Source organism: Haliotis rubra, unplaced genomic scaffold, assembly GCF_003918875.1.
Source record: "Haliotis rubra isolate DU_JTF1 unplaced genomic scaffold, ASM391887v1 Scf1126, whole genome shotgun sequence".
NCBI classification, from domain to species: Eukaryota; Metazoa; Mollusca; class Gastropoda; order Lepetellida; family Haliotidae; genus Haliotis; species Haliotis rubra.
In genome coordinates, this window is record NW_025765033.1 from 132,417 (window position 1) to 145,628 (window position 13,212).

At 40.8% G+C, this 13,212-nt stretch overlaps 1 protein-coding gene across 1 annotated transcript in view; it reads right to left on the reverse strand.

Moving 5' to 3' along the window:
* The window catches only part of LOC124290640 (tetratricopeptide repeat protein 41-like), a 61,709-nt gene that overhangs the window by 15,189 nt on the left and 33,308 nt on the right, over nt 1-13,212 (reverse strand). The window contains 9 exon segments of the mRNA XM_046727418.1: nt 1,539-1,611; nt 1,614-1,730; nt 3,696-3,802; nt 5,931-5,976; nt 7,485-7,655; nt 8,114-8,279; nt 10,451-10,655; nt 11,360-11,599; nt 12,347-12,788. Coding sequence (XP_046583374.1) covers nt 1,539-1,611; nt 1,614-1,730; nt 3,696-3,802; nt 5,931-5,976; nt 7,485-7,655; nt 8,114-8,279; nt 10,451-10,655; nt 11,360-11,599; nt 12,347-12,788 — 1,567 coding nt within the window.

Genomic DNA, 13,212 nt, shown 5'->3' on the forward strand with positions numbered 1-13,212 from the left:
CAAACAGTAACTTGAATCTTTACAAGTTTCAGAGCACAGCATGGCCATGGCCATCTCAATGACACAAGAAATAAACTGAACAGCAACAGAAATGCAAGTTTCGAAAAAATGAAATCTCATAAAAGTAAGCATTCATGTTGATGGAACGTTTATGGTAAAGTGACAAAAAGCCAGACTTGCGTTTTTTTGCTGTTCAGTATATCATCAGTAAGCAGAGACTGCCATATGAATTCGGACATTGTAAACATATACAAATGCCTTACTACTATAACATTTGAGCAACTTGTTCCATTCTTGATATTAATAGGTCCCCAGTGCTTGCTGCGTGTAAGAGCTGATTATAATGGAGAAAACATTTTCAGGGTCTGTGTCCGTTCTGATTGGTTGTCACAGTACCTGGATGGCGAATATTGTGTTTGTTTATTTGTTTGCTGCTTAACACCACACTCAATAATAGTCAAGATATGTCAGCAGTCTGTAAATAATCAAGTCTGGACCAGACAATCCAGTGATCAACATCATGAGCATCGATGCACACAATTGAAATACAATGACATGTGTCACCAAGTCAGCAAGCCTGATCACCTGATCCCATTAATCACCTCTTATGACAAGTGTTAGATTGTAGTTTGGAAAGTATGATGTTGCTAGTCTCATGAAATCTCGTAGTTTGAGATTCATATCCAACATGGGGGTCTTCATAGGAACTAACGAATGCTGAGGTAAGATAATTGTGTTCTATTTGTGATGTAACCATGATTATTACATATTGTTATGTTGTGTGCACCATTAGGTGAGGTAAGGTGAAATTTGGTTTAAAGTCGGGCTTGAGAATATTTCACTCATATGACGACGTGCATGCGTGTGTATGTGTATGTGCGGCTGCTTGTACTAGCCCAGACTGAAGCTGGTTTTATAGTGCTAGCCCACTGAGATACCATGCCGCAGTGAAGCATGAATACCCCACTCAGACACATTATACTGACTCCGAGCCGACCAGTCCTTGTTGTACCCATTAATGCCGAGCGCCAGGCAGGGACCAACAAGTACCATATTTTAACGTCTTTTGGTATGACGCGGCTGGAGATCGAACCCGCGACCTTCATCTCTCCGGGTTGACGCTCTAACCACTACACCACGGAGGCGGTGCACCATTAGGTATCTAGGTAGTTGCGAGGGGTCAGTTAGTAGACGTTGCAGCATGCGCACATATTTTGGAAGTTGTTAGCCTGTACCGAATAAATAGCCACGGTTGTTCAATACAAAGTTGTTCTTCTTTCACGGATCTAACACAAGCATGGGTTCCTGAAGACCAATTCTTACCCAGATCATCAAAGGTGATATGACCTGTGGATCAAGTCAATGACAGCCCATTTACTCACAACCATGAACAATTGCATAGATGGTGGCTTATATCTTTAGTCACTGGTTAGTCTAGTCCAGACTCAATTATTCACAGGCTGCTGGGACATAGCTGTAATATTGCTGACTGCAACATAATTCAGCATACACTCACTGTAATAAAAGAACACACCTACCTTTTAGCACCTGTAGTCGAGTTAGGTCAATGTCCTCATCATTCTTCTCAATGAGGTCGATAACGATCCTGAGTGCTCGTCGGTAAGAACCCTCGCAGTGCCGCACGTCGCCGCGGGAGTGGTGGATGTTTCCGAAAGCATCTCATGACACTCCGCCATCACCTTCAGCTCACTGCAGCTCAACGGGTAGTTCTACATTGGAGGGAAATGAAGGTCATTCAGAGAACTGTATAGTGTATTTCTTCATAACAACCCCAAACACGAGGAAACACTGTAGAAAATAGTATCAGGGTTTGACTTAATCAATTCGACCTTGCACTGGTGCAACTTGAAACTGCAAAAATTCAACCTCACATTGATACCAACTTGCACCCAGTGGAAAATAGTAGTTTCCTGTTCAAGGAACACAGACTTCAAAAGGAAAACAGGATGATCAGGAACTGCCTTGGAGTAGTGACTGATGGTGACAGTGTCATTTTTGACAGTGATTGAATGACTATTACCATTCATGTCATGACATTTTAAATACAATGATTTTATCAGCCTCAGAATCATTTTGTTATAATGATGTTCCAAATCATCAATACCAAAACTTAAGTATTACACATAATCATATATCAAGCTGCAGGTGCAACAAGGCTGTTACCATGTACATGATATTTAAGTAAACATATACCGGTATAACAAATTGTTACTGAATTTCTGTCTCTTAGCATGGCTTTGCAACATGAATTAACATAGTTTCTGTAGGAATATTTCACAATTTCCAGATAATAACATCTGAAACTTAACTTATTCAGGATTGGATAGATACTGACAATACATTTTCGGTAAGTTATATTCACTGAGGTCATCATAATAGTTACAGATTAAGACAAAATTCACATTCATCAAGTCAGCCTCAGTTATTCAGAGTTGTGTAAACACCATGGTCTTCATAAAGCCTGCATGTTTTGGAGCCAATTGTAAACATTACTAAGAAATAAGGTTTCAAAACCCCTTAATTAAATTACTGCTTAGATGATGCAAGCAGAGGTAGGGAATGTAGTCCGATTAACCAAACTACAGCTTAAGATGCAGTGATATAAAGCATTCTTTGTGCAGCCTATAAAAGTCAATAGTCTTGATCCGAAAGTGATGTTAGTTCCACATTCACAACACCCATACTCTAACACTGACATGGTAATGTGAGTTGGAGAGTAGGTTGATGTACACATTGATTGGTTGTGATTACAATACTCTCTCCAACTCACATTACCAGCTCTGGGTACATCAACTCATCTATTGTATAAACTCATTCTGCATATTGTTTTTAATCACTATCACTCTGTACATCAACCTACTCTGCTCAAATCATTAATTAGCAATCCAATGTATATCAACCTTGTCAATTGTATACACACTATGCAGCTATGTATATATTCTCTATGTTACAACTCAATGTATCACTTGCTTGGTAATGGTGTGTAAGTACCTACACTGAAACGTCGCACCCATTGCAATAAAGAAGTTGACTATCCATAGAACTTGGTGTTCCTTCATTTATCCGACTTGTTGATTTTTTTGTTTTGTGAACGGTCTCTTAATGATGAAACTCGTGTCATGCCCAATACCTTATTATCATTTATTTTTGTAATCTTTCGCTTAGTTTCTACATTCAGATTTCGGGCTAGTGAATTATTTTGTGGGCTAGTAACTTTAAGGCATAGCTATACCAACTGGCTAGGAAAAAATTTGAAAACTATTTCGTACACTGTAGTCAATATTCCTTTGTATAACAAGGTTGTGTCAAAAGTTTTATCAACTGGTTGTTCTTGACCAGGCATACATTCTTCAAGCATAAGAATGAAGCCTTAAAACTTAATGTACAATTTCAGGTAAACCCAGCAAATACCTGGTACAAATTAGCAAATTTGACCATTGTAAAGTTTGGTTATTAGTGAAGGTAGAGCTGAATCAACAGAATATTGCACTGACCAAGCCTATCATATGGCATAACGTTAAGATGACAACATTTCCATAAAGGAAGACTTGAGATCTTAAGGTCTAACAATCAAAGATCTGAACAGAGGATGGCAATAGGCTTGAGATAAGAAGAGGATGAGTTTGTTTTGTTAAAAGATATAGTATGTAGATGTAAGAGAGGCTATTACTGACCCTGCAGAGGTACTGTAGAAGGCCTGTGAGGATCTGCTCTGTGGTCTCAGCGTGTCCCAGCCCTAGCAAGAACTGACCGATGTGCCATGCAAGGGAGGTAACCAGTCCTGAAAACATAACATTTCTCTTGTGATCAGTGGTAGAAACTATAGTCTGTTTGCAGTGAAAACATACCGATGAATTTCACTTTAAACAACAAAGTAAATCAAATAAAGTGAAATTAAGATTGCGAACAAGGGGGTAAGCACAGTAGATGGAACAATGAAACAAAGGCACGAGTGGTACGTGATGAGCGTTAACTTAGACCAACCCTACTTGTTCTCGGTGTTTCATGTAATGTACATATCCCTTTGTAATACAAACCAATAATAGCGATTTGAAACTATGATCGTTTGTTAAACAACTTTTATCCTAGGTTGAATAAAATTCTGAGATTTAAATGTTCAATTGGCAAGGTAAAATTAAGAGGATTCGCAATCTTAATTTCACTTTGTTCAAGTCATCAATAATTCTAAAGTTACCCCATCAGTTTTCTTAACGATATCGTGCTAGCTATTAGCATCAGGGTCTGATGCTGGCAAACCATAGAAAATGATCTGGGTGCCGTTGTACAATAGACCTTAATGCTAAGACTGTCATTAGTCTATGTTAAGCTATGGGAGTTACTATGACCTTAGCATTAATATCGTTTTATACAACAGCACCCTGGGCATTAGGGGATTCAAACTCTAATTGGAAAGTGATGGTAAAATGAGGCTCAATGCTGCAATATTATTCACGATGCAACATGCGTGCATGTGTGCGTGTGTTTGCTTATACTAGGTAGTATACTGGGACTCTCTATTATCGCGGGCTCTCTATTATCACGGCACGCGAAACATCGGGAAACCAGAAACACCACGCCCCGCATCGGCTGTTTACATATGCAAATTACCTAAAATAAATTCATCGCTCTTGAAAAAGTCATTTATTTCATTGGAATGTCATGTCTAATCGTAGAAATATCAAAGCAACCATCTTTTCAGTAAGTTCTAGAACATTTTGAAACTAGTATGACCCCTACTGCCATTACATCTGGCATGAATCAAAACTTACTTCGTCAAGAGTAATCCTGCAACAACTATAAGGTCATTTGCATATTTTCCGTGCTAAAATATAACAGGAAGTGATGTATTATGCAACTTCACTCTACACACGGCAGCAAATTGTATGGTACGTTTTAAGGCGGAAATTTTGTAGCGTTATTGTTACCTTGTATCCAAATGAATAGAAGTTTCAGATGTTTGGGTTAAAAACATGACGATATTACGAATGTGAATGAAATTCCTAAATATTTTTTAATGATCAAACTACTAGTATTTAGATTCGTTACTTGTCTTAGTAAACGTTTCACAGTGTCATCTGCTTGTACCGCGTGCCATAGTAAGGAAATAGCAATACCGTGATAATAGAGAGTTGCTTCAATTTCCGGGTTAAACGAGACAATCGGAATTGCCGCAATGGTATTAAACGAGTTGCAACTATGTGTCACATTATTTGTGACAGAAATGAAGATTAAACATCAGTCAACTGAAAATATATATAAAATGCTAAATGTCAGTAGCTGTTCATAATCCCGATGGCGACAACATTTACTACCGCGATAATAGAGGGTCCCATGATACTAATACTGGTTATACTGCTTGACCATTGAAATACAATGCTGGGCCTAGATTTTCAAAGCTCTCTTAGCGCTATAATAGTCATAAGTGCCATACATTAACATTAACTTATGACTATCTTAGAGCTAAGAGAGCTTCGAAAATCTAGGACTACAAGCCAAATGATTCCTTTCATCCCGAGCACTGGGCAGGAGAATGACAGGTAGCATCTTCTCACCATGTTTTGGTATGAGACAGCCCTGGATTGAACCACTGTCCTTTCTCTCACTGGGCAAACACTTCATTGCTTAAACAATCGAGTCTGGTCTATGTATGGTATATGGTCCAAAAAGAAATCACAATTATTTTGCATGTGTGGCTGGTTCAAGGTTGTTTGGCTGTCCTACACTGACATAAACATAACTATTTATTGCAGGACTATCAAACTATTGGAGGGCTTCTGTTCAAATCTGTTCAAAGTGTTGGAGGTTTTCATCATGAAAGTGCATGACCAATCTTCAACTAAATCAGTTTTCATTTAATAGAAAGAACACTTATTACCAATACTATGACTTGGCTCGGGTTTGCCACTTACCTTTATCGGATATGCATATGTTTTCTTCTTCTTTTAAAACTTCTGACTGAAAAACAAATTAACATTTGTCATTGGATGGAAAATGACCAACACATGCCTGCAAAATCAAATCTCATTTTGGTAGAAATATAAACACAATACTTTTTTATAATTGATATCATATGATTCCTTATGTGGTGTGAGAGATTACAGAGTGTGCTTGATTGAGTAGCATACTGTAAATCACGATATTTTTGCGAGTACCGACCAACAGACGTTTTTGCGTCATGATATTTTTGCGACTTCCCTAAATCTCAAAAATAGATTGCAACTGAAAGTTCTACCTAATGTAAATCCAATCACATATTAAAGGTTGCCGCTTATCTTGAACTGAGCTCAGTTGAGTACTTCCGTGTGAATGCAGTGAGTGGTGCATTCCTATAAACAACGTACACACGCTGCACAGGCCAGATCAAAGGGATTATATTAATTGGAATGACTTTATCCAATTTTTGACAATGACATCACCAAAGCTGTTGATCTCCGGACAAGTGTGATGAAGCCTATCCACTCCCATTGGATAGTGTCGGCTTATCAAACGGTCTCTAAAGTAACAGAATATGTGTTGAGAAGTTGACGCCTGTATGGACTATCGGACATACTGCTTGAGTAACTTTTGTTCGAGTATCCCTTGTTTGACATGTGATGTGTGAGTACTATTAACGGTAATAATTAGTGTTCCCCCATGTTGTCGTCATTGCTTAATTGATGTATTGTCTATATCTGTTGTTAATTATACGAACTGGTGAATAATAAATTGCGTCATGATATTTTTGCAAGCTCAAGTCATTTGCAATTTTTGTAAAAATATCACGCTCGCAAACATTTTGTGATTTACAGTATATAAGAGTAGGATACAGTCCAAAAAATCATGATTAGTCCCTGTTAGGCCAAGAATGAGCCACACCTGCGAAATATCCATATTAACCATATCCAACTTGAACAAAATCCCATTCAAAATACATGTACATGCTAAACTAATGTTGCAAGTGAACATAGACTGGAGGGTTGTTTTTACTTTTCTTTACGAGTCATGAAAGTGTGTTTCTATGTGATCAAGTTCATTCAAAATTACATTCTCAAATAGAAATTGTACATCATAATGTCTCTTTTTCAAAAGGATGATTTTCAACATACAACTACTGACGATCATATTCCGTTTATGACTTATCATCTATTGCAGGGTAATCAAACTATTGGATGAACACTAGTTGAAAACTATTGGAGGGCTTCTGTTCAATATTATATTACGACTACTGGAGTCATTTATAATGAGCACGCATGACCAATCTCCCAGGGGCTGCACTGAGTGGGGTAGCCTAGAGGTTAAAACAGTTCCTTGTCACGCCAAAGACTCAGATTCCATTCCCCACATTAATACAATGTGTGAAGCCCATTTCAGGTGTCCCCCGCCATGATATAGCTGGAATGTTGCTAACAACAGCGTAAAAGTAAACTCGTTCATCAATCTCCAACTAACACTTCTCGGACTTTGTTTAAAGACATGGTCCTGACCTGCTGGCTGAATCTCTCCTCTGTCTCGCTGTACCCTTCCTCTATCACGGACAACTGCTGACATCGGAGCGTCGGGGTGTGAAGGACGGTGGACCTCCGGAGATCAGGGGTCTCCACACTCCTTGCATCCTCTGAGTCTGAGTCATCGGGTACCTCTGTCATCATCACAGGCTACAAGAGCAAATAATATAAATTTTGATAATACATGGTTCATCCAAAACTTAAGCCAACCCATATACGTACATTTTCAGACCCAAGCCTGATTTCAAAGAGATTTATATGGACAATATTACTGTATTTTGAATGAGTTGACTTAAGGAATTAATTTTGTTTGTTATTTAATGCTGCACTCAGCAATATTCCTGCTATAACGCCACGGTCTGTAAATAATCAAGTCTGAACATGACAATACAGTGATCAACATCATGAGCATCGATCTAAGCAATTGGGATACGATGATATGTCAACCAAGTCAGTGAGCCTAACCACCCGATCCCGTTAGCAGCCTTTTACGACAATCATGGGTTGCTGAAGACCAGTTCTACCCAAATCATCATGGGTACAGACTTATGTATTTGATGAGACTAAGTGTTAGTCTGGTTGCCCCCAGGGCCAGATGTCATTGTCACCTGCAAGACCTTGAGACTTGACTCCAGAAGCCCGATCCTGACCAGCAGCTGGCAGTACGTGTTGTCCACCTCCAGACCAACCCGGGACAGGAACACCCAGTACATCTTCAGGTCATGTCGGTTGCCTGGGAACTTGCCCTTCTCATCCAGCAAATCCAGCAGGTAGCTGGAGATCAAACATGTATATAGAACCAGGGCAAAAAACACCAAAGGCTTCATAGAACAGTGAAGGAGATATTTTACATCAAAGCAATATTCAAGCTTGAAACTGAGGGAGAGCCAGGAATAAGCTTGTCACTCAGGTCACTAGTGTTGATGATTGCTTCATTACCAACGAACAATCATCGAAACAAATTGGTTAGCCAGATTTTTCAGATTTTCCAATCCAGGTTGTTATTGCAGATATGTATAATCGGATGCAACTTGCTACTTTGAAGTGATGACTAATATATCATGAACATAAACTTCCTTGAGTCTTAGAGAAATATTCAGTCATGGCTTTTCAGTTAGTGAAGTGAGTTTTCTAAGAATTAAACACGTTTGCAGGCCCTGACAACTTCAACGATATGTTCCATTGTCAAGATTTTCAAAGGCTAAAACAGTAGTTCCAAAATCGTTTGTGTTCGATTATGAGAAAATGTGATCGATTGCTTGGTCGTTTGGTCACTGCGACCAATCTTCGATGATTTCAATTAATCAGAACACCACTACAGGTCACTGAAAGCGTTGTTTAAGAACAAGGAATAGCACTAACAAGGAAAAACCCTGGTCATCAGAGAAGCACAATCACAGACAATCCTGTGATCCATACTGTCAACAACAGCCCACACCATCAGGGTACAAAGACACTATCTTCTGACCAGCATAGGGACTAGACAATCCTGTGATCCATACTGTCAACAACAGCCCACACCATCAGGGTACAAAGACACTATCTTCTGACCAGCATAGGGACCAGACAATCCTGTGATCCATACTGTCAACAACAGCCCACACCATCAGGGTACAAAGACACTATCTTCTGACCAGCATAGGGACCAGACAATCCTGTGATCCATACTGTCAACAACAGCCCACACCATCAGGGTACAAAGACACTATCTTCTGACCAGCATAGGGACTAGACAATCCTGTGATCCATACTGTCAACAACAGCCCACACCATCAGGGTACAAAGACACTATCTTCTGACCAGCATAGGGACCAGACAATCCTGTGATCCATACTGTCAACAACAGCCCACACCATCAGGGTACAAAGACACTATCTTCTGACCAGCATAGGGACCAGACAATCCTGTGATCCATACTGTCAACAACAGCCCACACCATCAGGGTACAAAGACACTATCTTCTGACCAGCATAGGGACTAGACAATCCTGTGATCCATACTGTCAACAACAGCCCACACCATCAGGGTACAAAGACACTATCTTCTGACCAGCATAGGGACCAGACAATCCTGTGATCCATACTGTCAACAACAGCCCACACCATCAGGGTACAAAGACACTATCTTCTGACCAGCATAGGGACTAGACAATCCTGTGATCCATACTGTCAACAACAGCCCACACCATCAGGGTACAAAGACACTATCTTCTGACCAGCATAGGGACCAGACAATCCTGTGATCATACTGTCAGCAACAGCCCACACCATCAGGGTACAAAGACACTATCTTCTGACCAGCATAGGGACTAGACAATCCTGTGATCCATACTGTCAACAACAGCCTACACCATCAGGGTACAAAGACACTATCTTCTGACCAGCATAGGGACCAGACAATCCTGTGATCCATACTGTCAACAACAGCCCACACCATCAGGGTACAAAGACACTATCTTCTGACCAGCATAGGGACCAGACAATCCAGTGATCCATACTGTCAACAACAGCCCACACCATCAGGGTACAAAGACACTATCTTCTGATCAGCATAGGGACCAGACAATCCAGTGATCAATACTGTCAGCAACAACCCAATAATCAACAACAATCCACACTCTCATGGTACCAAGACTCTATCAACCAAATCACAGACTCATCCACACAGTCACCTTTTACTACCAGCATGGGGTGCCAGGGACCAATTCCAACCTGGCATCCACAAGACTGGCTGACTGGCTGAGTATGGTTTTACGCCGTTTTTAGCAATATTCCAGCAATATCACGGTGGGGGACACAAGAAATGGGCTTCACAAGTTGTACCCATGTGGGGAATCGAACCTGGGCCTTCGGCGTGACGAGCGAACGCTTTAACCACTGGGCTACCCCACCGCCCCGGCATCCCCAAGGGGGACTGATCTAAGAATGAGTAACTTAAGTTCTTACTCAATGTGTGTCACAAATCCCAGGAGCGCTTCATGATCTCCTGCCATCATCAGTTGCCATGGTAACTCCTGGAGTTTTCTCTGTGAGTGAGGCTGATCGTTGAAGTACTCAGCAAGATGATTGTGTAGTTTCCTCTTCTTTTCCGCCCAATCTGTCTCGAGCTCCGACTTCCGACACACATCACTCGATGATGATTTCACAATGCCTAGTTAGAGCAAAGATAGATTTATCAGATGACACTATTTACATACACATATATGTACTGTTTACATATTCTTCAAAGTGTCACCTCATTTCATAATATACATGACAATCTCTGCAATAAAGCTTTCAAATATAGCTTTTCTGGTGTCCCCCACCTTGATATTGCTTTAATATTGCTAAAAGCAGATTAAAACTAAACTCACTCACTCATTCAAATATAGACTGGTTCTTGGCTGTATTTGCATTGCATCCCCTTTATGATCAGCAGAAATATTATTTCCCAATGAATTTACACTAAGCGAACAGCCTTGATGTTAACCATCTACACCTGGCTGATAAGTTTCACACCAATATTTCAAAATCTTTCCCAACTTTAACATTTGACATTCGGCAAAAAAGGACACTTAATCCTACCTCATATTTTCTGGAATAACAAATCTCAAGCATGTAGTAATGTTTCTCAAATAACACTGCAACATTCTAAACATTGAAATTAGAAGAGAAGACAGGTTTCTGTATCAACATGATTAGCCATGTCAAGGAGTGAGTGAGTGTAGCTTTACGCTGCTATAGCAATATTCCAGCAATATCACAGGAGGGGACACCCGGGAATCGAACCCAGGTCTTTGGTGTGACAAGCAAATGCTTTAACCACTAGGCTACCACCACCGTCCCAGAGTCAAAGAAAACACCACCAGAACTTACGTAGCACTACATATTCCACGATTTCTTTCAGATGTTGATGTGAGAAGTCAATAAGTCCGTCTGCCTTGTCGTACACAGATGACCCAAGGCACGACCTGAACTGCAGCCAATCATACTGAGACACCTCGAGACTGCCCACGTAGCCAATGTTGCGCAGCAGCTGCATGAGTTCAATCTGTGACAAGCCATTCCGTGACAGCGCCAGGAGACAGAGTGCGTCACACACCCAGCCGACATATTCTGAAACAGCATCACAGGAGATAAACCTACTGTGTTGTTTCAAGTCCAAGGTTTTAGACATACATTTGATACATGTCACTTTCATTTGATGGCCCATGTTTCTTCGTATGCTGCTTTGAGCCGCATTCCCCTATATTCCAGCACCATTACAATAGCCTATATATAAACAGGTTTGGACCAATCAAATTATGCAAACATTGATCTGATAATGTATTTGCTATTCAATGGCCTATGTTTTGATTCCCTTTATATTGCTCGAGCACATAGCAGCACGATTACAGTGGCCTAAACATAATCAGGTCTGGACCAGACAAACCAGTGACTGATATTATGTCCAGACAACTATTTCTTCCTTTGAGTTATTCATATTGGATAGTAATAATTTTCTTTGGGTATACAAAATTATTATATTCTCTTGGGTCCTTTATACTGGGTATTTTAACGCAAATAGGAAGACATTTTTAAAAATAATTCTGGTCAATGTACTTCTAATTTCTCACAACCACAAGATGGTAGTCTTGATCACATATTTTGCGTTACCCTCTCCAAAGCCACTGTGGCTGACAAACCAAGAAACATAATAACCAGGGCATAGCATAAACTGGAACTATAGGCCATGGTCACTGATTTCTGGTGAGTCCAAGGGAAGTAACTCTGGAGAGGAAATTGATGCACCTTAGATGCCTGGCCCTCCATGCTCCCTTTTAAACAATTAACCCCTTTTGACTGACTGACATTTCTACACACCAAATTCCTTCTTGTCATCCTCCTCCGTGGAATGTGAATCCAGTTGCCAGCTGTAGTGACTCGTCCACCTCTGCAGACACTTGGTCCAGAACTCCCGCACCGAACACACCTCCAGGTTGTCCTCAATGAACTCTTCCAGCTTCATGTACACATGGAAACACTGCATCTCAGCAGCGAGTACACTGAGAAATAGGGGGCGACAGGCCATCTTGATGTCCAGGATGTGCTGCAGGCAGGACTTGGAGATGTGGGAGTAGTGCTGCTTCATGCTGTCCTGGAGGAAGTGCATCTTGTGGGAGTTTGACGTGATGGACGGGATGGAGATAAGCTGGACGTCTGACCGTTTGGACAGATTGCGGAAGGTCAGATCTGATCTGGTGGTGGTGAGGATGATGCGACACTTCTGAGGCAGTGTTGATGGTAACCAGAGGAACTCCTTCACCTGTAACATAGAAAACCATAAGAGCATCTTGATCTTTGCAGCATGCACATTGTTGCAATATTGATCATCATTTTTTTCATTTCCAGTGAAATATTTTTGTGATTGTTTCTTACACCAAGACAATACACAACTTCCTTGGGGGTGGTAATGAGTATGAGCATGCCATAATTCCCCATTCCTCCCCCTGACCATACACAACTACCTGTGGGTGAGGCTGTACCACCTTCAAAACCTTCAGTGGTTTAGACTCTAACAGACCCGTGAAGATCCGGGTTAGAATGAACCTTCAGTAACCCATGCTTGTTGTAAGAGGCGACTAACGGGATTGGGTGGTCAGGCTCGCTGGCTTGGTTGACACATGTCATCGGTTCCCAATTGCGCAGATCGATGCTCATGCTGTTGATCACTGGATTGTCTGGTCCAG